At 41.4% G+C, this 25,879-nt stretch overlaps 1 protein-coding gene across 1 annotated transcript in view; it reads right to left on the reverse strand.

The window, feature by feature from the left end:
* The window catches only part of VIT (vitrin), a 52,911-nt gene extending 27,591 nt beyond the window's left edge, over positions 1-25,320 (reverse strand). The window contains exons 1-6 of the mRNA XM_056488634.1: positions 25,249-25,320; positions 11,818-11,887; positions 10,058-10,123; positions 8,939-9,095; positions 6,936-7,069; positions 2,312-2,389 (exon numbers count right to left, since the gene is read on the reverse strand). Of these exons, the coding sequence (XP_056344609.1) occupies positions 2,312-2,389; positions 6,936-7,069; positions 8,939-9,095; positions 10,058-10,123; positions 11,818-11,848 (466 nt within the window). The 5' untranslated portion in view covers positions 11,849-11,887; positions 25,249-25,320. The remainder of the gene's footprint in view (positions 1-2,311; positions 2,390-6,935; positions 7,070-8,938; positions 9,096-10,057; positions 10,124-11,817; positions 11,888-25,248) is intronic.
* Between the last annotated feature and the right edge of the window lie 559 nt (positions 25,321-25,879).

The following is a 25,879-nucleotide window of genomic DNA, read 5'->3' on the forward strand; positions in this document are numbered from 1 at the left end:
AGCATTCAAAGAAATGTCAGGCACTATGAATCTCTGGCATCTCTGGGAGGACTAAAATTGCATCTCTGACAGCTGATCAGGTATGAAACAGGATTTTTTGTTAATCTGACAGCAGTGAGTGTAATACTCAAAGGTCTGCTTTTGCCTCGTGTGGATAATGGATTTAAGTATCAAAGTGAACAGTGTGGTCCCTGTAATTAAAATTAGAAGAAAAAAGTAGCTTTTTTTAAATATTAAAAATAAGTAGGAAATTCTCTTTCATGAAAGGGCCCTGGCTGCATATTACAGAGATTTTTATCTTAGAGACAAGCTGTTTCTAACAGAAAACAGCAGAGATGGCTGAGTTGAGGTGGCAGATCTAAGGAGGGCTGATAGGGCCAAGAAGGGCTTGAGGAAGATAGATTGTGACCATCAGATCTCTTTGCTACCTATGGGACAAGGCTGGGCAAAATCAAGCAGTGACATTGGGTTTGATGTAATAGTTGCTTGCTCCTCTGATAATCCTGGGCTTTCTCTGCATGAATGCACAGTCTTTGTTGTTAGGATCCTGGCATTTTCACTCACACTATTTGATTCAAGAACAAAGTGTAGACTCGTTCCTGGTATGTTTTTTTTGTGTGACAGAACCCTGACTAATGATGCTGCCCATTTCTACACTGATTCTTGTATTTTGTGGCTTTTGGCACTGGTGGAAGACACCGTTGCTTACAGCCTGCTGAGCTCAGTCCTGGCTGTGATTGTCTCTGGTCTGCTGTGAAATGTTTGGGCTGATATTTCAAGTATGGCTCCACTTGGGAATGACAATTCTCAGGAAAAAAGTCAAGATTCCTAAGGTACTGCCCTCTCTTCTAGCAGTGCATAATATTTGGGTCAAGTAATTTCTGCACTTGTGGTCAAGGAATACACAATTCTGTACCTATTTGGTTGTAAATGCAAAGGTATTACAAATTAAAGGCATGGAATTGAGTGACACATACTTGCCCTGAACAAGTACAGCTTTGAGATTTAGATTTGCTCATGCTCAAGTGAAAAGATGAAGGGTAATGAAGCCATTGAAGGGGCTGGAGCACAAGTCTTAAGAGGAGCAGCTGAGGGAACTGAGTTGTTCTAGCCTCGAAAAAAGCCCCCAAGGCTCAAAGGGGACTTAATGGCTCTCTACAAGTGCCTGAAAGAGGTTGTAGTGAGGTGGGAGTCAGTCAAGAGGAAATGGCCTCAGGTTGCTCCAGGGGAGGTTTAGACTGGGTATTAGAAAGAGTTTCTTCTTGGAAAGTGTTGTCAAGCATTGGAGCAGGCTGTCCAGGGAAGTGATGGAGTCACCATCCCTGGAGATATTTGAAAGACACATAGATGTGGCACTTAAGGACATGGTTGTGAATTGTACTTGGGGACCTTTTCTGGCCATTATGATTCTGTGAGAAAAGACCTCTGTACTTTTCTTCCAAGGACCAAACAATAATGTACAGGAGAAGAGTAGGTCTCCAAGTGAACTCTCTGTGGTCTTGGATGAATGCACACAATGCCAGTCAGTTGAGTTCCTGGAGAAGTACTGCATATTTCCTTTTACCACAGCTCACAGTGGATATGCTCAGGAAGGCTCAGGCTCAGCAATCAGCAAAAGGACTGTGTAAGGGAGGTGCACTGTAGTATGGGACATTAACTTTCTTTTTGTTGGCATCCCCAAGGAAGAGTCTGAACCTTACACAGCTGTAAGGGGGAGCAAAACCTAGTGTCATTTCAGTGACAGAGGTAATCCATGTGCACTTGAATGTCAGCTACTCACAAGTGTGAAACTTGATCAAAGACCCCTTCAAACAACTAAATTATTTGAGTCTTACAGAGTAGGATGCTGACTAAAATGATTATACAGAGTAGTTCTTTATTGTAGCATTCTTAGTTAAGCTGCTATGCATTACCATCTCTGTTATTTGTGTTATATTACTATTTAATATTATACTCTCAGCACTGACTATCCCAAGAGATAACATGAGTAGCATTAGGAGAAAGTTACATGTATAACTTCAAATGCTGGCATATAACCAGTACAACATCATATTCAGTAGCAGATCTAAAGCAAGGGGGAAGTTATTTGGAAATGGAAGTCCTTGAAACACGGTATGAACAAAAAATAGAAATTGTCTGACATGATTTCCATATACTTAAGATAAAAAAATACCATGAGTGATTTGGATAACATACTAATGAATGCATGAATTTCTGCCTCTGAATAGTTATGTCTTTGTATTATACAGCTGAGAAGCTATGACACATAGTTGTGAATGGATGTAAGGGAAGGTCAGTCACAAATACTTGCCTGATTTAACAGCTGTACTTTTTGAAGAAGAATATTCAAGAGTTGATGGATATGTCACACCTTTTCTTGGCTTGCCCTCTACAAAAAATACATATTAAAAGGCATCACAAAATATTCTAAGTTTTCTTGATAAATTTCTCATCTAACATAGGCATTCAGAATCAGATCCCTCTTCTTTACTGCCTGACTCATTTTCATGAAGATTTCTTTTATCTGATGGCAGAATCTCAAAACCATACTACTAAAAATATTAGTGCTTGAATCCAGCATCATAAAAAAAGAGTTAGAAAGCATGAAAACACAGTACTGGGGAGGATTTGCAGAGGTCAGTTATTTCATTCTTTTGCTCTCAAACAATATTAAGCACAAAGGGACCATTCCTGAAGGACATCTGTACAACTTTTAATTAAACCCACAGCTTCCCTAGGCAGTCTTCTCCAATGTCTGACTATGCAGTTGACTTGGGAAGCATGTTTGATGTGGGATTCATTTCATCACGCACACAGCATTCTTCTCTGACCTCACTTCAGCAAGATGCCATTTCTGGCAGCAGTCTTTTGCAGTAATAACAGTGAGAGAAGGCTGTGCTCGTGTGTGGGAACATATGGTACCTATATTTAGATCCAAAATGAGAGTCCTGTCTTGAAACAATGAGGCATGTTTCCCTGTTAAGCTGTAAACCACAAATCTTTCTAGTGCCAGAACAGACGCTATCTCTGTTGATACGTGTGGCCATGCAATTCCATCTCTTGGGACAGATTTTATATTCACAGACATCACTGGATGAAAAGTGCTGCAGAGAAGCCCAGCAGGGAAGACTTCTTTGGCATCTAGGAGAATGGATGTAGGTCTTCCAGACCCTGGTGACTGTCTCTGTGAGATGCTGTGTTGTGTCATGTATGTGGACCACCTCTGGTGAGACCACCTGACCACCTCCTGCAAAACCTGAGTCATGATGATCTCTCCCTCTTCCCTTGGGGGATTGTTTAAGGAGGTACATATGGCACTGCAAGCACATCAGTTGTCATCCTGGGTGATTAATGCAGAGACCAACAGCACTGAACAGAATTAATTCCTACAGACTGAGCCACTCCTGGGAGCTGGATGTTGTTTCCCCCATAAGGGTGATGCCTTAAGTTTTTAGGTGTTATATTTTTCAGATCCTGTAATGAATTAGTGTAAAACTCTGAACTCCATATAGAGTATTAGTAAGCTCCTTTCACATTTTTGTCAGGTAAAACAATTCTTCCAGGCCTGAGAACCAAGGACACCTTCTACCTCAGGCCCTGTAAAATATAAACAAAAGTGAATTGGGGGGGAAGCAAACTGGGGGAATATGACTTCATTACCTGAAGCTGTAATTGGACAATGAACCCCTGATATGCAAATAGACCAAACTTACATCTGTCTAAGAAACTGGGGACTGTCATCCCTCTTGGGTGTAGCCTCTGCAAGGATTTTGCACTGCCCAAAGTGCATCTATTGAAGGCCTTTTTGAAGTATCTACTTTATTCTCTGAACTCTGTCTAGCCTCTGTTCTAGGTAGCCATTCTGTGGCATCAATGGCACACAAAGAAAGGTACATGCTAGAGGAACTCTAATGAGCAGGGATGTTAATGGATCTGGAGAGTCCCTGTTTTTTGTCCCTTTTTGTGTCTCTATCTCCTTTTTGCTCCTCTCTGAAATTTCAGATGGCATTACAAAACCATAGATAAATAAGTTAGAGTTATTAACAAGATAATGATGCAAAAAGCTATTCCATTTCTCATTTTACTGTGATATAAGCTGAGAGCAGCTCCACTGAAATCAACACCAATCCACCAAAGACCAGAGCTGGTAAGTTAGCATGTGTGGACAAACTGGAAAGAACTTCCCTCTCGCCTTCTGGGCTTCTCTCTTGGAAGCTGGTTTAAGTGAAGGCCAGCAGGTTTTCACATCCATTTCCCCCTGAGCTAAAACTGGGATCAGGAGCCAAGAAGGACTAGGGAGATCTGCTAATTTAGTAGAAAGACAGAAAAGTTACAGGTCTGCAGATGATTTCTAAATGCTTTCCTTTATTCCCAACAGAGAATGAGTTGTGAGTATGAGCAGTTGATACTTGGATGCAGCAATAGCATGGTAATCTGATCTCAATTTGGAATATTTCTGTGCTAAGCTGTGATCTAATGTAAACCTGAAGCCTGCTGCTATGAAAATACATCAGCTAGGATGGGGAGGCTGGATTCTGGGATTTTTGATCAACAGCAATTTGCATCCCATATGTGACCAAGAGGTAGACCTGAGGCATGACCTGAATGTGGCCCTGCCCTCTGGGCAATGGTAATATGTCCTTTCACTACTGGGAAAAAGTTACACCTAGGTTGGAGTTTGCTTAACATACTTAAAAATATGTTTTCATATGGGCTGAAAACGTCAGCTTTGGCCATTGAAATGCAATCTGTGGCATGTGGCTGCTATAGTGCAGTGGCTGCTCACCCTCTCACACTTCTTTGTGACTAGCAAACCCAGGAGTTCAGGACTATTTTCTTAACCCACTAGCTGCAAAACTCCCACTAAACTGAATGGAGTCATTCAACTGAGTGCCAAGGCATTTCAGTACTTGAAAGTGAGTACCAAGGCGTTTGCATACCTCCTGGAGTGCTGGCTGCTTTAATCAAAGAGGACAGACCTCCTTCTCCATTGCCCTTATTTCCTGGGTCCCCCAAGGGTTCCTCTTCTGTGCTCTTTTGTGTGGATGTTCATTCACAATTTAAGCATCACAAACTCAGTGACAATATCCTAACCAGGAATAAGCTGTTGGCACATTTCCAGGGTACAGTATCACACACAGGTCTGGTCTAATGGAAGAGAATTTCTGCAAAATAGGGGACTCAGATCTAAAGTTCTAAAGCTGTGCTGAAATTAATGCCTTAGGTGACTTTATATTGTTATTGGGGAATGCTTTATGCAGCTCTGGCTTTTTATGACTCATAATCATAAAAAATACATCCCCAGCTCCTCTCTTTCTGAGAAGGAGATCTGTATGCATCCAGCCTCAGGCTGCTGAGTAGCACAGTCTGCCTGGGTTTCAGAATTCTAAATTTCTCTAAAAGTCTAAATTTCTCACATTTTCAATAGGTATAGTGAAAGTTTTCTTCCTGTTCATATATAAAATACGGTATGTATGTTATATGATATGTTAGATTTGCATTTGAGCTAATTTATAAATTAAGAGTTCTACTGTCATGAGTGAGAGCACTCAGTGTGCATAGAATTAAGTGCACAAGGGACAAATCTCATTATGCCTACACATACCCAGGTTTCTCATCATCTCCTTTGATATGCTCTTGTAACTTTCTCTTGTATCTTCTTTTATAGTGTCTCATTAATTAAGAATAAAGACTTATTATCATAAATAAAAAATTCCTACTGTTTCATGGAAGAATTTCTACAGTTTTATGGGATGACAACTGAACAGCTGCTGAGGCAAAAAAAAAAATCCTGTTTCCCACTTATGTACCAGAATTACAATGTGCTGTTTGTTGGAGAAAAAAACTGCAACAAGTACAAGTAGCAATTCAGCTATTCCAGGAAATTCCTACTCATCCAAAATCTTTCTCATAGTATGGTATACTTATGGCAGACTACTGTAAAAAGTGCATCCAAATACATGAATGCAAAATTAAGAGGACAGTTTGTTTTGGTCAGTTTCTGAGACCTCCTTTGCTGTTTACAGATTTTCACATGAAAATAACATTATTTTTAGTAGCTGTTCAGTTGCTTAAGCTGTTGATTTTTCTCAGGAATGCTGTAGTTAAATAACACCAATTGGTTGTACCTATCTTAAACTTCCAAAATTTCAGACCAGCAAGACCTAGCCCAATGTATCAAGAAGTTAGATTTAGAATTTTTATGTAAAGCAATGTAAAACAAACCCTCTTTCACACAGGTAGAATGAGTGCAAATAGGTTTAAGATAATGTGAAGCTGGTGTAAAGGGGGGATTAATTTGCAAAAAAAATTAAAAATTTGTGAATTTAATTGGTAAATGCAAGCGAGTTCCTATATATACTATGGGGAGGAAAATGGAATGAGCATTAAATTAAGATGGATTTTCCTGCACTGATTAGATAACTAAACTATTTAGCTAAGAGGTGGAGAGAGTTCCTGACATCCTTGGGATGCACCAGTCAAATTGCTTAATATAGGGTTTGCATGCATACAATAGGGCTACATGGGGTTTGACATAAGTCTGAAGTCATCCCAGGAGACACAAACTCAGGTGCAGGGTGAGGATGTTCCAAATGGCCAAAAGGCCTTTCAGTTCCCTCAGCAGCACTGCTGACCAGGGTGGAGAGCAGTAGATTTCATGCATCATGGAGTCAAGGTGCCTTCCAAGGCTCAGTGCAGAGCAGCTATCACCTCCTGCAGTGGCTCAGACCTGCACTGACCGAGCACGCCGCTGGCAGGGTGTGTGTCTTTGCATGGGATTCCCAGAACAAGGAGGGTCTCAAATGCCCAATTCCTGCCAAAGCTGCCTGGGGTGGGCCTGAGGTGGGTCAGCAGGTATGGAAAAGGAGAAGCTTCTTGCCCCTGTGCCCATGGCTGCCCAGCAGCCCGTGGTGGGCAGTGCCCCTGGAGTGTACCTGAGACGAGGAAGGATTCCCTCCAGCGGGGCAGGGACAGGGACCGGACACCATTGGAGAAGCTGCCGCGGTACCCAGAGTGCCCGGCCACTTTCTGGACAAGGATCTTCCCACCTGTGTTGTCAATTATGCCACTGCAAGGAGGAAACAGAGTGTCTGAGGGCAGAAATTCCACAACAACCTCCAAAGCTGTTCTACAGTGCAAGAGGTACGAGGTGATTCCTTTTCCATTTAAAGCAGGGGTGTGGTGGGGCTGTGGTGGTGCTACCAAGCCTGCTGCTAAGAAATATTTGTGCTCCTTCCACATAGAGAAGAGCAGTTTGTTGAAAAGTGCTGTCAGGTTCTGTTTGCTATTCCCACTGATCTAGTGGTCCTGTGTTTAAGCTTGACCTAGTTGCACACAAGAAAAAGCTACTGCCTTCGTTAAAATTCCTGCAAGCTTGATTGAGTGACTGAAGGTACAGGCAGAGGTTCTCAGAGGAGGTTTCAGGCCAACCGTGTGTCCAAATGTGTTTTCCTTGAGTTTCAGTATTTGTTTTCTGCAAAAACCTAAGCATATTTCTGACCTCAGCCTGGAGTAAACACAATATTGCTGGAAGCTGTAGGAAACCTGGCAGACTGCAGGAGTGCACAGCAAATGGTGTTTAACACATGCTGTAACATGCACCTCAAGACAAACAGAAAACCTTGAGTGTATGCAGCCTGCTCTGGCATCACTAGGAGAGCAGGTCAACTGGGAAGCAGCTGCAGCTGTAGGGGAATTGTAGGGCTGGCAATAATGACCAGGCAGGAAAATAAGTGCTGGGCAGCAAACAGGGCTAAAGAGTATGTTACGGGTGCGTTTTGCTCTGGTTATTGTGAGAAGCTGCTGTTAAAATAAATGTATGGGGAAGAAATGCACTGTCTGTGGAACTGCAACATGTAAGCTTACAATGCCAAAACCAGCTGGCAAATGAGAAAAATTGAAATCCCCACTGTAACAATACGGCCAGCCAGGCTGCAGGGAGACTGCAGTTGCCAGCAGTATTTTTTAACTTCCCTTTGGGACTAATTCTGATGCTGAGACACTTTCCATTGCTCACTGGTGTCTGAGGGAGGAATGTGCCGCTGGAAAGCTGTGAATTGACCTGGCAGTGCTCTCCCCAGGGAGGGCTGGGCTGCAGCCGGGAGGTGGCAGCCCTGTGCCCGCACAGGCACCCAGCCCAAGCACCCAGCAGTGCAGAGCCCAGGGGAGAGATCCAGAAACCTCAGCTATCCCACTCCACCCCTGCTATTCCACAGAACCGGCAGCACAGCGCTAGCTCAAATAACTCCAAACTAAGTCAAGCTGTCAATCAGGCTTTCTAGCTTCTTGCTGCATTTTTGGTTGGATACACCCTGCCTCTGCATCCTGCCTCCAGCTGCAGTGTGTTTTGATTGTGCAGTTATTCTCCATTAGAATTTTATGCACATTCTTACATGGCTAATAAAACTCTGAAAAACTTTTGCTACAAAATTTATGTTACCCATTTCCTTGTGCAGCGTCCTTTTATGTGGCAGGAAAGCACATTAGTCTTTGATGTCAAGGACAGTTAAATTCAAACCCAGAGAACCAAACCAATCCCAGAAGCATGAGAGTTATATGTATTCATCACTGGTGATGTGCCTATTTTTTCTGAAGATTTATTAGTAGTAGCAGCTCCATCTCTATCTTCCACTTGAATGATAATAGTACAATAGTAATTTGTTATGCATGAATGAGAGATCTGGAAATCTCAAGACACTTCTCCAAAGCTTGAGAAACTTCTTCAAACACAACTAATTTCTATAGGAATACAGGATTGACAGCACTTTGTAAGAATGGATCCATTCCATCACATATGTACTTTCTCTCAGGTTTTCTACATCAGCCTGCAATCAAACCTACAAGGAAGTGGGAACTGAAAAAGAAATTAAAAAGAAAGAAATCCCTGTGCTGAAATGACAGTTTTGTTTGAGTGCCTCACTCATTTCAATTCACTCACCTGTGAATTGCAGCATTGCAGACACTGGAAAAAGAAGCATAGATGTCTGTGCCATAAACACGGTATTTTACATCTTGACATCCAGGAGGGCATTTTGCAATGAATTCTGGATTGATTATCTTCCCCGCCTTGACATCACAATCAATCTGGGGTACATCTGCGAGTGCAAAATCTTGGTAAAGTCAGGTTGAATGCTTTCATGGCTGAGTGATCTTGTCATGACACAGTGAGTAATCGAGTGACAGGGATGCCCTCCTCCTAAGCCTTCGTATCAGTGGTTTTGGGATGCAAGGCATCTGTGTCTTCTGCATCTACAACATAACACGTAATAATCCCTATACCAAGGGATGTGGCAGTAACTAAGGATGGAATAAGGAAGCCTGTGGGTATTTCTGACCTTCAGTGTTTGCTTCTCTGGAGGAAATATCTGTTATGACACTTGGCTGGAGAGAGAAAGAAGCATAGTCCCCCAGCCTGTGGTTAACACGTGGGAAGGAGGGGGTGGGAGCTCTCCCCAAGCCTCCTGCTGTGCTCATGCATCTCTGTGCCATCTGTAATGTCAGGCTGAAGTCACAGCCCATTATCTCGCCCTTAATTTTTAAACTTTTTGCTGGGTGCAATTTACTTTGAGCAAGGGATTTAAGTGAGTTTACAAGCTCGCAGCAGGCTTGTTTGTCAGCTACATGAGCAAAATAATCTGTGGGCAGGAATGCTCCTGCAGCAAGAGAGCTGAAAGTTAAACATCCTCGTGCAGAGATGCACCACTTGCCTCAACACTAATCAGCTACATATGCTTTGTGTTTCAGCTGGTCCATTTCACTTATCTCTCTCTCTCTCTCTATGAAAACCTTAGTCTTGCTTTGATCCTTGTGTGGTATCTAATGATCTATGAAGATGCATTTTAGTAGTGTATTACAAATTTTTCCCTTTATAAATGTTATCTGGCACACACTTTACTTAGTGATTTGTTTTCAGTAAAAGGATCTTTTAGCTAACAGGTAATGCCAATGACTCTAGACAGTTGTGAAGAGTTACCAGAATATAATCTTACTTTGCACCTTTCTTATGTACTGAACATGTCTGCTGTAAAACAGCAAAAATTCTACTGAGACCACTTACATAGCTTAGCCTTTTTTGTCTTCTTTGTGGCTTCCTTGGCTGTGTATGTACATGTAAGAAACACACCTAGAACAAATAAACATAATATCAGGAAAAACGTGGGCTATCAACATCAGTCACAATAAGCTCCTCTGCATGAGATTTCTCAAATTTGCATCAACAGGTTGAAAATCTGAAATAGGAATATTCCCAGCCACATCTAAGTTTCTGCTTGGTGGTTAACTTTGCAGTCAAGATTGCACCTGCTGTGGTTCTTTGAAGGGGATTAAAGATCAGTTCGGTTCACATATTCATATATAGAACTCACTATCTAAAGATGCCATGGAGTCCATGTGGTCCAGAAACCACAAAAAATATTTCCACAAGCAGTGGGAGCTCTTTGTAATTAGTGTGATAGTGATGTTAATGAAACAATGTGCTCTGTGCATAAAGCAACTGGGAATTTGGCAGCCAAAAGTTCTTCTTAACACCCTTTGGGGAGGTTATTCTGTAATTTTGTGTTGTTTCATTTCATTCACTGGTGGCAGAAGGTGTGAGATACTGGGCAGCATTACAGACCATATGAGGTTCTAGGGTGGCATGCCCCAGAAAGGGCACTCATTTTCTTCAGTAAGCAGGATTATGATTTGAAAAGTGTAATAGTAAAAGACACATATGCTGTTAATATGCATCTGGTTTACCATGTTGTGTTTACTTGCTAGTGATGATGTACAAGATCTCTTTATTCTCTGTGCTTATTTTATATGCACTGTATTATGGGTAATAATTGATAACTGCATTACAAGTATCTTGACTTTCCTACTCACCTTTCCTTTCTCTGAGTTTTCAAAGGGAATTGAAACTCTCCATGATGTGTTAGCTGATCCTTTTATCATTTGTTAAACTAATCTTACTAGAATATGCAACAGAAGTAATTTCTGTCTTTTATGCTCTTCTCCCCCTAGACTGATTACAAAGAGTTTGTAGATTTGATCACACCTAGAACTTGCTCAAAAGTTAAAGCAGTCTCACACTGTCTGAAGTGACAATGCATAGGTGCAGTATTTGGGCTTTTTGTCACCAGTGCAGTTGTGTAAGCATGGCAAAACTGTAGTTAGATTTAAAAAATGGAATTCATGAGTGGAAAATAAAATGCAATATCTCAACTACTTGGAATGTTACAGCATAATCTAATGTGGGGAAAGTAATCTTGTATAATTTATGTAGAACTTCATAGATTGCTGTGAATTTGAACTAAGAACAACTGTCCTGACAGACTTGAGGATAACAGCTAGAGGGAATACTGTCTGGGACTGTAACAACCAGAATGTTCATGTAAGATGAATTGCAAGTTCTGGAGTTTCTACATGTTCCCAAAAAGTGAGATCCTGTCTGACTGCCAGGGGAAAGAAAATAAGACACATTTATAACCTTTTGGTACCATCTTGTTCATGGAAAGAACAAGAACAGGGAGAATTGAAACAGCTGATTTTTCTTCAGAGGGAATCTTTACATTACAGACATTTTTCAGGCCCACTGGGGACTGCATGTGACTGTTATATACTTGGATATCTCTGCAAGTAATTAGTATTTTTTCTATGCCAAAGTCAAGAAGTTTGTGTAAAGCCGTTTCTGAAAAGCTGTGCCAAGGCTTACACCTGCCATGAGAGCTTCATCAGCTGTGGAGTCCAAAGGGAAGAGAATTAGTCAGTAGTCACTGGGCATCCAGGATGGGAGAGTACAAACCCACAAACTACTAATTGCAGCACATCAGTACTTACCAAAGAAGGTTGCAATGACTGTGGCCTTCATGGTGAGTAAAGCAAAATCTGGATGAGTTGTTAAGGAGCACTGAAAAGGAAAAGAAGAGCAGGTCAGGCTGCATTTGGAGGTATGGTGGGGGAAGAGGGACTGTGCACTCTTCTGTAACCTTTCAGTCCTCACATGCTGCATCCTCTGCTTACACTTTTTAGAGCAACTGATATCCCCAGAGGAGATGGTGTTTGGGCTATCACACTCCCATGGACTAATTTTTTACTTCTCTCCAAAATTTGTCTTTTGCTCCAGAAACCAAGATTTTATTTACATACTTATTTCAGAAGCCAGTGTCAGGAGAGGGCATGATGGGCATGGACATGCTCTGACATCTGACATTCAAATCTGTTCACTGTTCATCTAAGAAATAATCACAGTCATATTTTCTGCACATCAAAGCATACCAGGAAACCTCACATAGATATGGGGAACATAAACAAACCCATTTACTCCTGAAAAATGTTGCATAAAGTATTTAGCAATTTTTCCATCTTTTTGTGAGCCAAATTACTGGTTTCTTTCCTTTTCTGAGGATATGTATGCATGTACATGTATGTAAGCACCTGAGAATAAGAGGATTCTATCAGAACATCTGGAAAACATTTTTTTCTGGGTCTGCATACATAGTTCATGACCCCTGCCTTCCCTGAAGCCCTTGGCCAGGCAACAAGAATTCAAACTTATCAGAGATAACCCCTCTCAGCCCCTCCTGAGCATCACCTGCTGCTTTTGCTATTATTTCATGATTGTTGAGGGAATCCTGTGTTGGGCACTCACAGTTAATCATAGTCATTAAAATACTATACAGTACAAAAGTAAAGTACTATACTGTACAAATACAGTAAAAAGTCTGAAAGGGAGAATATAGTTGTCTGTGGTACAGGGAGAATCTCAAGGATCAAAATAAACTTGATCTTCAGAGAAATTTATTACATGCTTACAAGTGCAAAGATTTGTACTAAAAAAAGAAGAAAAAAAAAAAGAGCTAGCTATCCAGAAAGAAAATATGAATGTTAAATCTGCATATGGGCAGGGAAAGTAAGATATCACATAGCAATTAATATACTAAGAAGCGGAGCTTTGGTCACCCCAGAAAGAAATTTAGAGAATAAGGCAGATACAGGACAGAAAGAGAAAAAAAATAATCTCCATTCTGTCTTCATATATAATATTTCCATATTTTTACTTTAATTGCTCTTCTTTTTCAAGGAAGCCGCCTGCTATGTGTGAGGGTGACTAAAATAGTATGCTAATCTAAACTGAGTTTAGCCAGTTCTGGGTCTCTATAATTTATAACTCTTTTTACATAGAGCAGATCCACCTCTGAGTTTTGCTTCTGTGCTGCAGTTGGAGAACTTCAAGTACCAGGACCTACTAACAGTGTCACTTTCTAATGGCACAATGTCTTTCATTGGTGATCTCTCTGAAAAAGTTTTCCTGCTAGGCTGCTCAAGCTGAAAGCAGCAGGGGTTTCTCAGAAGTCACTGAAATCCAGGGGGTATGGACCATGGTCACTGGGTCTTTCTACAAAAAGATGGGCAGTGCAGTGGGGGTGAGCCCAGGCTGTACAAGCCACATCAGCAAGTTCAGTTAAGTGGTGATATTCTGCTCTCATGCTTAGTTTCTATTAAAACATTGCCCATCTTTTGGAGCAAAAATCCATTTTTAAGCATTTACTGCAGTTTATTTCCACTGTGAAGCTGAAAAAAGAAATTAGATGTAGAAAATGTAGAAGAATGTTCAGAGAAACTTAGCTCAGATGCTTTTCTTCTCCCTTTTATATTTCAACTCATTAACACTTCAGAGGTATCAAATAATTGCAGCCCTTCAGGGAATTCTCACTTCAGGTCAATTGCAGACAAAGAAGAGGCAGAATAAGAGTTGCAATTCATTTACAGAATTACCATGCACCATTAAAGATTGTACTGTCACTGGCTTAGACTTTGCAAAAGACATCTTAATATGAGCCTTTCCAAAATTTGCAGTGAATGAATTCAGCACCGATATTTTTATTTAAAGAGATTTGTGTGACCTATTCCTGACAGTATTTGGCTTGGTGCTGAGATGTTTTCATCACCAGGTTAATTAAGAGTAGAAGAGATCTGAGATGGTAAAGCATCCATGTAAAATCTGCCTTCGTGGGTGGGCTGCTGTGTGCTGTGTGGAGAGGGTCCAACACTGCCTAACGTTTCCTGTCTTACAGAACATGTAACACCTGTACCACCAGGGCTGCACAAGACTTGCCATTGCTTCCTGAAGGCCCTGCTATCCCCAGGGCATGGCCAGCCACCCCAGGAGCCATCCCAGTCCTCCTGGGTGGCAGTGCCCTAGGCTTGCCTGCAGTTGCATTCTCTGCCTAGTTGGTGGTGGGCATTGCTCTTCAAGGAAACAGAAAATGGGCTTTTGTTCCTAAATTATAATGAATTCAGTGCAGAAAAAAGCCAGTAAATCTAAAAGGATTTAAGACTTAAAGTCTGTCAAGGGTTCAGCATAGTTCAGTAGACCCCTGAGCCTCCAATAACAGATATTTATCAGTAAGAAAGATACTGGAAGCATTTAGATTTGCTTAACAGTTTTGCTGTCACAGCTAAACAGAAAAGCATCTTATTGTGGACTCTGTATCTTTGGTGGTGCAGGTTATACTAGTATCCTCATGGAAATAAATTATAATAGTAAAGAAACTTGGTTTTGCCACTGTATTAATTTCTACATCAGGCACTGGCATATCAGGAGAAATGCAGAGACATCCTGTGACACAGCTCTGGTGACAATGCTCCAAGGGGTGGTCCTGGCCTTCAGACCTTGGGCTGTCACATGGGGAAATGCACAGGAGGACTTACACTGCTGACTATTAAGTATCAGGCATAGAAGCTCCAGGCTTTCTGTTGTGGGAAATCTGTGTGCATTCATTGTATTGAATGCCTAGGGTGTCACCTGATTTCAGCTGTGTGAGATCTATACTGTGCACTGGCGTGGCATCTGCTCCTTCAGACTGGTAAAGGGAGCAACAGCTTGGAAAAAGCAGTGGGGGTTTTTGTTTCTCTGGGAAGGGAAAGCAGGGCTCCAACCCGTGCTTACAACAGACTTTTTAGTCTGTGTAGATCCACTGAGAGGTCAATCATTGGGGATGTCTGATCTGTAGATCAAGAATGTTACTTTGCTGTTAAATATAAAGCTGTACTTCCTTTGCTCCTTTACAAAGAATAGATCCCATTAAAACAAACTGAAAATTTTCTACTCTGTATTAGTCTGGAGCATGAGTTTTGCTGAGATTTCTCCTAATCAGATTTCTATTAAGGCAGTATTTACAGTCCCAGTCAGAACTGGGAAGTAGTGACTACTCTCTATAAGATCTCCTAAAGTCTATGCTTGATCTCTATTTATCAGAGTATATTTTCCCATCTGATTCTTTCAGACTGACATAACAGAAGTTACCTTTATGCCAGAAAAGCTATTAAGTATATGCATTACATTAACATGTGCTTCAATTCCTGCTAAGTACAAATGTAGTAAGAAGTAGCTCCTTCAGTATTTTCCAGTGCCACTGATATTTTACCTTTTAAAAAAATCAAAGTCCTATTTGAAAGAATGTTGATTACTTTTTCCTGACCATAAACACTTGAAAACTCTTGAATGTTAGTGAAGAGACAGAATTAGCAAACTATTCTTTCTGAGTATAAAGGAAGATTTTTATACTGACCTTTTATTAGCAACTTGACTTTCATAAAGATCTGAGAGAGCTGCTACATGCTACAAACAAACAGATGGTTTAAATGCACATAAACTGTCACTGTATGGCAAACTGTAACATTTTCTGGAGGAAGTGAAGATTTTAAGTCCTTGATTTTTGGTGTCAGGCACTGCTGTCCGTTCCACGTGCAAGCTGAAATTCTTTGCTGGTGCCATGTGCTTTGCCTCTGCAGGAGTAAGCAGTTTATCTCCTGTAATCTCCTGTGCCACAAAAATTAATTTGTATACTCTCTTTGTACTACAATAGTGTGTGTTATTGTTCCCCTTTTCAAGGGCTTCTAATATCTCAGCAACACTGGCGCCATAAAGAAAAACAGAAGTGGACTTTGTCTGAAAGCTGTTTGAGCAAGTAGCATGGAGTTAACAGCATGATCTCTAAGCACTGTGGGTTGAGTTAAATATGTGCCCTTTATGGGAAAATCAAGTGGGCTTGGTGTAGGTGTGAGTAAATTGGTTTGGATAAACAAGAGCTGATCATAGTCTCCTAGAGGAAAACATTACAGATTTTTTTTGTTTTCTCTTTAAAAAAAATAAATTATTTTTTGTTATTTTTTAACCCTTTATTTGTTTCATGCTCATACTCTGTACCCATGGTATTGTACCTTGCTTGACAGTGCAAGAACTGTTCATTTTGGATCACACTAGGTAATATGACTAGCACTTGCCACACATGATTTAGTTTCACTCATTTCTTGTCAGAGGGATGAAGTTACATACCCTCAGTGCACTGCATTGCTCTGAAAGTCTGTACATAAAAAAAAAAAAAAAAGGGATTTAAGTGGCTGTTTTCTGAAAAACTGGAGGTACTGAGTTTTGCTGAGACAGAAATGTTGATTGATAGCTGTAGTTCATTTCAGAGGCTTAGGCTGACCTGTAGGAATGCCAGGCCCAGTCACAAAATGTAAGATCCTAGCTGCTATTTTGTGAGACCAGCTTGTCTGCATAGGAGGACAGACTGTACTTTTTGTGTGGTCTGAAACAGAATATAAGCATCCAGGAATTTAAAAACATCATAGGCTTCATCACCTACTGCTATAAAAAAAGATGAGTGAATGCTCACCCATTTTCCTTCCTATATGAAAGAACCAAAAAATGCTTCTTGGAAGCAGAGCAGAGCTCCAGAGCACTGTAGCACACTCTGCTTAATTACCAGTGTCTCAGAAAGCTGACAAGGAAACCCAGGCTCCTGTGGCTGCAGGTCTTTCCCCTGTGGTGGAAGGGTTGTAAGAATTATTGTGTGTCACACATTCAGCAGTTGTGTGTTTAGTAAAACCTACAAGGGGATCACTATCAAAGGAATCTCTGGGCCTGGGGACAGCTTGAGCTTTTCCCTTGAAGAGTCTTTGCATTCCCATGCTCCTTTCCCTCCAAGCCACAGTAGCCACAGCCTGTTTGCCAGGTGCTTTCCATGGCCATGTGAGTCCCACATCAAGTCTCCAGTCATTCTCCAGTCATTGAAGTGAGGTATGGGTGGATTCAGAGGTCTGAATTCTACCTAAGTTGCACTTTGGGCACAGGAGAAGTTGTTTTCCCTAGGTGATTGAACAAATGTTTATATGTAGGTTGGCAAGAGGAATTTAGTTCAAAATAGCTCTCATTCAGGTAGGTATAATGAAGAGATGATATACCCAGAAATTTAGAGACAAATAGAAACATACAAGCAGCCCTGTGCTACTCATTTTGTGCTCATGCAATGCACTGAAATTAAAACTTAAGGTTGGAGTAACAGTGATGATGACCTCTCTACTTTCCACAGAGCTCATTCAGAAGAAAGTAATTTATTTAAACTACAGTGTGATTTAACTTGCCAGACCTTTCTCAGAGCTTAAATAAAACTGCAATGATTATACATTTTCATCTGTCTCAGCAAGAAACCATCAATTATGTTGGTCTGACCTGCCCCTTCCAGCAAAGGAAGAGATACATTTAGAATATGTCACCCACCCACAGAGAAAATATAATTTAGGCTATCTGGATGATGATTTCGTTGGGGGCCATTACACTGTACTTTCCTGGTTTCTGCTAATGTATTATGCATTAATTTTTCATTTTGATGCATGGCTTTCATGCCTCATTGGGAATTGATCTTAGCTCAAACCTGTGAATCTCTGCCCATAAAACTTCCTCCCTCTGTTCTCCCCACCATGGTTTTTGTCTGCTCATGTATCTACCCCCTCACTCTCAGGCAAACTTCTACTTTTCTAATTTGACTTCTGCTTACCATCATTCAGACCCCAACTAGGTGCCATTGATCTCTGTCACTCCTATTTTTGCAAGAACTAGAGGGCAGAGGAAAGTACTTGAAATTCAGCAGTGCCGGAGGGAGAGATTTGTGGCCACATTTCTTTCTTTCTTTTTTTATTTTTTTTTAGAAAATGTGCCATTTGCTATTTCCAACAAATGGTTTAAACAAGTCTAAGTGACTTTTAAGTGCAATACATGGTTTCTCAGATTGGATGCACAATAAAGAGCACTGAGTAACCTTGCTATTGTGCTGCCTGCAAACTAAGAACTAGTGTTGTGTGTCAGAATTCCCCTGAAGGTGCATATTTAGTCTGAAAGCAAAGAATTTCTGTTAAAGGCACTGAAAAAACTACACATAACCCTGGGGATGGAATTTCTGTTGCATGTTCAAACAAAACAACATCTTTTTTAAGGTAGAAACTTAGAAGCAGAAATTTAGAGAAACTTTAGGATATTTACTCTCTGCTTAAAGCTATATATAACCCTTTACTACAAAAGTGAATTATAAACCTAGATATCTAGATATATAATATCTAGATAGAGATATACCTCTCTCTATATTATATATATATATATGTATCCATATATATAGAGATATATATATATCTATCTAGATATATATAGATATCTATATAGATCAAAAGCAAAACTCATCCCTTAAGCATGCTAGTAAATTTCTACAACAACTCACAGAAAACTTTTATCAATCCAGTATCTCCTACAGTTTGTTATTAGTGATGTCCTATAAGAAAGTCATGGACTGGTTGGATAAGGATTCAGAAAATGTTTGTAATTAAAAAAAAAATTAATCTGGTATTACTCTGGCATGTGGCACTTGTTTGAAGTAAGGCAGGAAGCTGTGAAATTCATTTGTGTCTAGTAACGACAGCTTGATCAAGGAAGCATCTTTTACAAAATTTCTTCAGCAATTCAGGAAGCATTACTTCTATTTGGAAATATTTTCTCCAAGCCTTCTCTGTCAAATATCTTTCTGATATTGTTAGTTTAGAAAAGACTAACCTGTGCTGCAAGGGATGTTGCTACCAAAGGCAAATCAGAAAACAGCCCCAAAACACCTTCTGCTCCTGAGTCATCTTCTTCTGCTGCTTTGTTGGGACCTCCAAATTGCTGGTCTTCTTTGAGTCAGCTGCTGAGGGCCAGGATGCCCAACCCCACATCCCAGGCCATCCCAGGATGTTCTGCATGGCCACCCTGCTCCCTGCCCTGCCCATGACCCTCCCCAGCCAGTGGTCACTGCTGCTTTGGCTTTGCTGCAGGCTGTTCAGCTGTATCCCTCCCAGCTGGTGCTGGTTGCAGCCCACCTGCAGCCCAACAGGGGCTCTCAGGCTGATGTCTCTCATCTGACCAGGCTGTTCTGGGGAACAGTTTGAAAACCATGGACCTGTGAGTAGCATTTCCATATTTTAATGGCTGAAGAGGATGTCTTGGGGCTCCAAGCTGCTTTTGGGAGGAAAGTGATCTGTGGATTAGAATGAGTGCCAGCATTGTAAATGAGGCTGTTATGGGTAGTGCTGGTTTCCTGAAGACTGTTGGTGGAGATGCTGGTGAGAGACAGGACACAGCAGGGCCAAGCTGTGCAGCCTTATGGCAAGTGTGTTGGCAGCCCTTGGCAACTGGCAGGAGAGGTCTCTCTAACATATGGGTCATGTGGACAGCATGAGGAGTAGCTAAGCTTCCAAAATTCCCCAGTATCTGAATGCCCTGGAAGGGAAATGAAGAGCTAGAAAACATGGTGGCAGAGAAAGAGGCCTTTAGACACCAGTCCTGGATGCTGTGACAGTGTAGGTGCAGCCAGAAATTGCTGAGAAATGTAGCACTGTTTTACTAATTTTGCATATTAGAATATGGTTTTGCGTAGAGACGAATCACAGGATTCTGTTTCTGAGAAACCAGGATCAAAAAGGGAAACCACAGGGACCGGAAACAGGATCTTGTAATTTGTGGTCTTTTGTTTTGAAAACAAACTAAGCCTGAAGTCCTCAGTATTGCAGAATCTACTTCCATGCTCAGGAATTTTGAACTTTGGCTTTAGGAGATTACCATAAGAGCTTCTATTCAAATCTAATTGTTGCCTAACCTATGCATTTCTTTCTACATACAGATTTCACCAATAAGAATAGAAGTTGTGGACCATGGAAGACTGACTTTCTGTCCCAAATTACCACGTTTTTTAAGATGCAGTTTGGTGGAAAGGCTTTCTCCAAAACACAGTGCAAGTAGAGTTTTCTGACTTATGCAGGTATTTGCCTTTGTAACATTTGTACCAAGTTGTTCCATTGGAACTACTCTAAACTTTCCTAACCTCTCATCCCGACACTACTTTCCTTCCCATGTAGCCTCATTTCCAGACAGCCTCTTTCTTCCTGTGCTTCATGTCCTAAAACTTCTTCAACCAAACCCAGAAGAGCAAAATTCTCAAGTGTGGAAGATGCATTGCACAAGAGGTGAGCAGGATGGGCTTCCACCAAGGCAAGCAGGGTGGACTTCCATCATCCTTACTGGCTGGCAGCTGTGAAAATACCCCTGTAGTCAGGCAGTCCTTACCCTTTTGTAGCTCTGACTCACTGGAGCTGTCCACAGCCAGAATACACAGCCCTGCTGCCAGCTTTCCTCTATGTCTCACCCCTGTTCTATGGGCTGAAGGGTAAATGATGTATTTGGGGGAAACTAAAAAGAATGGAGCCTTCTGAGTCCCTAAAGGAACCTGGCAGGGAGCTCGAGAGGCACAGACATGGCCGTGTCCAAACTTCCCTGTAAAGGAGTGATTTTTGAGAGGCAAAAATTTCCACAGTTTTGTGTACAAGCCTGAAGGTGTTGGAAATCCCCAGATCATCCTGGTGGGGACATTAAAGGGCTGCATGAAGCTACACAGGAACATTCAGAATTTTCCCGAAAATTTTGGCGCGTGTGTAATGTCACTTGGCAATTCTGTGCTTTTTTCATATGAAACAAGCTGCCAGCTGAAGGACTGCTGGCTGCTGTGTTACATGTGCCACATTTACAAAGATATTTTATAAGATGATAGGCTGAGTAGCAGTTTGCAAATGCATGCTGAGTGGATTTTTTTAAATCTGTGTCCATGGGATGTTCTGTAGAATGAGGCACATTAAGGATAACTGACACAGATTGTGTTCTTCATGTGCCACTGACCTCTTAATGCACTCCAGAGTTCTGGAGATAAAGCAAGGATGGGATGGATTTCATGGCTGCTAGAAAGTCAGTTCAGCCACTACAGCAAGACTGATGTTAAGAACTGCTTAAACCTAGATAATTTGAATGAACCAGAGATGGTTATAAATACCCTTCTGAACGTGAATGTGTTTCCGGTTTGGGATATGAGATATAGATTTGGGTGTTCTGCTTAAGAAGGGAAGGAAAAAGCTGCAGATGGTGTTATTTTTATTTTTTTAATCAAAATGAATTTTCATGAGAAATATTGATGCTTCCAAGCCATTGGGAAATTTTCTTTCTGATCAACACTTTCTGTTTTTGCTTCCAGGCCTCAGTCACTGAAAAATGAGCCCAAAGAGGAAAGGCAGCCCAAGGCAACCCAGCCATGTCCTGCTGCAGAAGAGAACAGAGAAGATGGCAAGAGAGACCAGGGTGAGCTGGCTGCAGAAAGAGGGAAGAGGCTCTGTTCTCTGCTGGCAGGGCACCTACGGAGGATGTGGCAGCAGCCCTCAGACACCACTAAATGTAGAGCTGCCCCAGAACAGGGTTAGTGCAGAATGTTTACAGAGCCCAGAGCAAACACTTTAGTAGCTTGCCTCTGAGTGCCATTCTGCCAGGACTGCCCAAACCTGGCACCTGCTGGTGTTTGCCAGGGGCAGCTGTACCCACACAAGCTGCAATCACTGCTGGGCACTGCAGCTGCCCCACAGGTGCCTTTGGAGCCTACAGAACATCAGTAGAGCCTGACTTGTCTATGGGCCACAGAGCTGGAAGAAAATTCATCAGCAGTACATGATCCTCTTTTAGCTGAACAAGTCCTTTTTTTTTCTTCTTCTTCTCTTTTTTTTTTTTTTTTTTTTTTTTTTTTTTTTTTTTTCTCATCACTTGCTTTCCACGGGGCATTGTCACGAGTCAGCACAAAGCAGTTTTATCCCAGCCCTGTGTCACTCTCCAGCGGTGCCTGCAGCCCCTTTGGGCCGGGGGCTTACAGAGTTCACAGGGGCAATGCAGGCTCTGGCAAGACAGACAGACAATTTACTAACAGAGATACAATCTGAACAGCTACAGATTTTCTGGGCATTTCTGCGCCTTTCTGAGCCTGCTGTGTGGCAGCGGGAAGCTGTGCTGCTGTGCAGCATTTACCCAGGTTTTCCAAGAGGGAAATGTGCAGCAGATAAAGGAGCTGGGATGCAGAAGAGTGGCAGCTGCTTTAGGACTGTTAGAGAGGCTTTTTACAGACGAATGAACCGTCAATTTGTAGTGAGACATTGTTTTCTAAACATAGCATGAAAACTGTTATCTTGCCTGGCTGGTCATTAGGAGAGAGATAATTACAGTCTCTGTGCCACAGCCGGGCCAGAACAGGGGCTGCATTGTCCCAGCTCCAGCTGAGCTCCAGCACAGGCTCCCCAGGCAGCGCCGGGACAAGGGGGCTCCTTGTGCCCCGGCAAGTTCAAAAGAGGAATTGAAGTGCTCTAAGTAGGTGTTAAGCACCTATTTCTCGCTCCGACTCTGGACTTAAATATCTATTCCACAAGAGAAAGATGTGGAGGGCAGACCTGTGACTACTGTAGCTGCATCCTCCCTGGCTTTTTGTACAATACATGCTATGATTATTATTTTTCTTTTGTTAAAAAAACAAAAAAATCAAACCCCAAACCATCAGTTTTGCAATTCTGTGTTTCTATTTTTCAACACAGATTAATGGGATCTGTATGATGCACAGGTTTTCAGAAGGAGGCACATATATGTTCAGTGCCCTGAATGAGAAACCTAAACCTCAGCTGATGCTGCAGCAGGCTGGAGGAGTCCTGGTGTGTATCCAGAGCTTCAGGGGGCGCAGAACATCCCTCTAGGACTGCCAGGAAATCCCAGACTTTTGTTTTTCCTAACCCACCCAGAAGAGACACTGCCAGCCCAGCCAATTGCAGTGGACCAGCACACACCTCGCTGCTCTGGCCCTGCCCTTGCCAGTCCCACTGCTCATGGGCAGTTCATGTCCACGAGTGCCACAGCACCGTTTTTTCAGGAATACAGTCATAGTTGCAGGTAGTAAACTGAGCTATCACTTTTTCTTGCTCATTTCATCCAGGTGCCTTAAATGACTTACCTATCAACACTTAAACTGAAAGAGAGTAGGTTTAGAGTAGACATTAGGAAGAAATTCTTCACTGGGAGGGTGCTAAGGCACTGCCACAGCTTGTCCAGAGAAGTAGATGTCACATGAAGTTTCTGGCTAGAGTTTTATTTGTGGTTCAGAGGGGAAAAGGAAAAAGTTCAAAATTCTTCAGGCAGACCATTGTTGCATAAAACTTCAGGTTTATTTTAACAATGTTTTCTAAGAAGCAATGGCCAGAAATAATAGATAATTCTGACATTTCACATGAAGTAATTGGCCTGTTTTTCAGCTTCTGTGTTCACACTGGGGCTCAGGTAGTCCTCTTTTAGAAATACTCCAGTTAATTTTGACAAAAAGGAGTGTAAATAATTTCCTACTACTTCTGTGAAAGTCAGTAACTGGGTAAAAAGGGAGCACCTTGTTAATGCCTCCTCTAAAGGAAAGGCTTTTGTAGGATCTCATCCTTGTTAGACAAAAAAGAATCCACGTGGAGTATCTTTCTTGCATTCCAAATGTGAGGTGTAGCTAGTAAAATTGCTTGGTTCAACCAGTCAGTGGTAAGTGCTGTAATTATCCCAGGAGGGAAAGAAGTGTCTTATGTTAAGGTAGGAACAATTAAAGACCAAGTTAAGAACACAACATTACTACTACAGGTGGAAACATAGTATTCGCAGTATACATAGTATTTAAGTTTCTTCTTAAAAATATACTTTTAATATCCTGAATAACTAAAAGACAGGAAGTCTTTTTTGTCATCCCAGTGAGAACAACCCCAACAACTCAAAGGATTAAATAAAACATGTAAACAAAATTAATCTGTTTAATATAAGATACTGAGTTAGTATTTGAAAATTAAACTGTTTGTAATGGAGTTACTTTTGCTTGAGTTCTCTTTGTGTCTCTGAAAGAGATCAGTCTTACAGCCATGACTGTCATTCAAGTGATGAACTGAGTAAAGTCTGAAGAGGATGGTAACACAGAAAAACAGATTTTCTTTGAGTGTAGACAAATGAAAAATGTTTTTAACTTCAGGATGTATACAAAAAAACCACAAGCTATAAACATATACAACTCCATGGCTTTTCTCAGTAAAATGTATTTTAAATGACATCTAAACAAACTTTTCTTTGTGTGTGTTTTCTTGTTTTGATGTTTTGTTTAAATTTTGGAGAGGTTAGAGAAAAAACAATGTGCTCTAAGGAGGATTTGCCTCTGTAATGTGTAATTTTGCTTTCTGCTCTGAATGTGGTGTAGTTCCCATAAACTCTAGGAACAAAATACTAACTAGAGCTGATATTTAGCTTGGGGCATTTGGTTCATGTTTGTACTAGTTGGAGAGAAATCACATTTTGAAGAGACTTATCAAGACTCTAATCTCTCTGCAGAGAGCTGAGTGGCTGTGGCAGGCTTGACAATGCTATTCATTTTTGGAGCCTCACCACCAAAACAAGCACTCAGCACAAAAGGATGTATAGAGTCTAGGCTACTGTACTGTTCATACATCTGTATCTACCCATTGCCAGGAGGGTTCACACCACAGAAACACACATCACTGGAACAATACCATTTTCCATTCTGTGCCTTGGAGATTAGCGTTCCCCAGTGCCAGGTAGTGTTATTAATGGTACAGCACACACCTTCCTATTGATCAAAAACGCTTTGTGAAAAAGGCTTGAAACCAAAACAGTTTTTAAACTGAGGAACAAGTTGCATTATCTATCACAAACTATTCGAACAGAAGGCTTGAATAAATGTCTATTGGTGTGTGGCTTATATTCACCATCCTTTATCACACAGTTAAGCCCTTGCTGTTCAGGCAGTGAGTATATGTGTCCACTTTAACAGTAGGGGCTTAATGCTTTCATAAATACTTTATGAAGCATATATAAGTAAAGTACAGTTTCATTCTACATTCGTGTCTTCATCTTCCTAGGTCTTTGATCCTAAGCATACAGCTGGAATGCTAAATAAAACATTATGACCCTACAGTTTCTCAGCAGTGAAAATATTTAACTATTAGCAACAGGCAAAAAACACAACTTCCCCCTCTCCCCCCTAAATAAATATAGCAGAAAAACAACATCAGAATTACCTTGCTTGAGGTGTGCAACTTTTTATTCCTTTTCTCCACACAGTATGAAAGTGGGTTTTTTTCCAAGCTTTTCTGTACCCCAAACTCCAGCCAACATTATTCTAGAGAAGGAGAGGCAGGCAGCAGAGGGAGGCCTGGACACCTTTTTTCTTTCAGAGAGGAGCTAATCAAACATTCCCATCAAGCTCCGAGCTCTGTGAAAGGCACATTGCTCTCTCTCCCCCCTCCCTCCCTCTGCTCCTCTCTCCCTCTCTGTCTCTCTCTCTCTGTCTTTCCCTCCCGCACACACAGACGTACAGAGCTCCTTACACTGATTTAGCAGCTGAATTAGGCGGTCCTGTTTTAAATATACGTTCCCTCCCACATATTTTTGGTCGGGATTTCTATGCTCCTTTTGCACCAGCCTGTCAGATTTGTCAAGTTTTTCTCTTTTGTGAAGTGAAGCTTTACTCAACTGATGTTGTGGCTCATTTTTTTTTTCAGTCTCCCCGTGCATTTCAGCACTGTAGTGAAATGACTAGAACTAGTAGATGAGAGTAAGCCACACAGCCTTAAAGATTTTAACTACCAGATTAGTCAGATGCAGATCAGGTTTAAAGAGAAAAAATATCTTTTGAAGAGACAGACTGTG

Source organism: Oenanthe melanoleuca, chromosome 3 (assembly GCF_029582105.1).
Source record: "Oenanthe melanoleuca isolate GR-GAL-2019-014 chromosome 3, OMel1.0, whole genome shotgun sequence".
NCBI lineage: Eukaryota > Metazoa > Chordata > Aves > Passeriformes > Muscicapidae > Oenanthe > Oenanthe melanoleuca.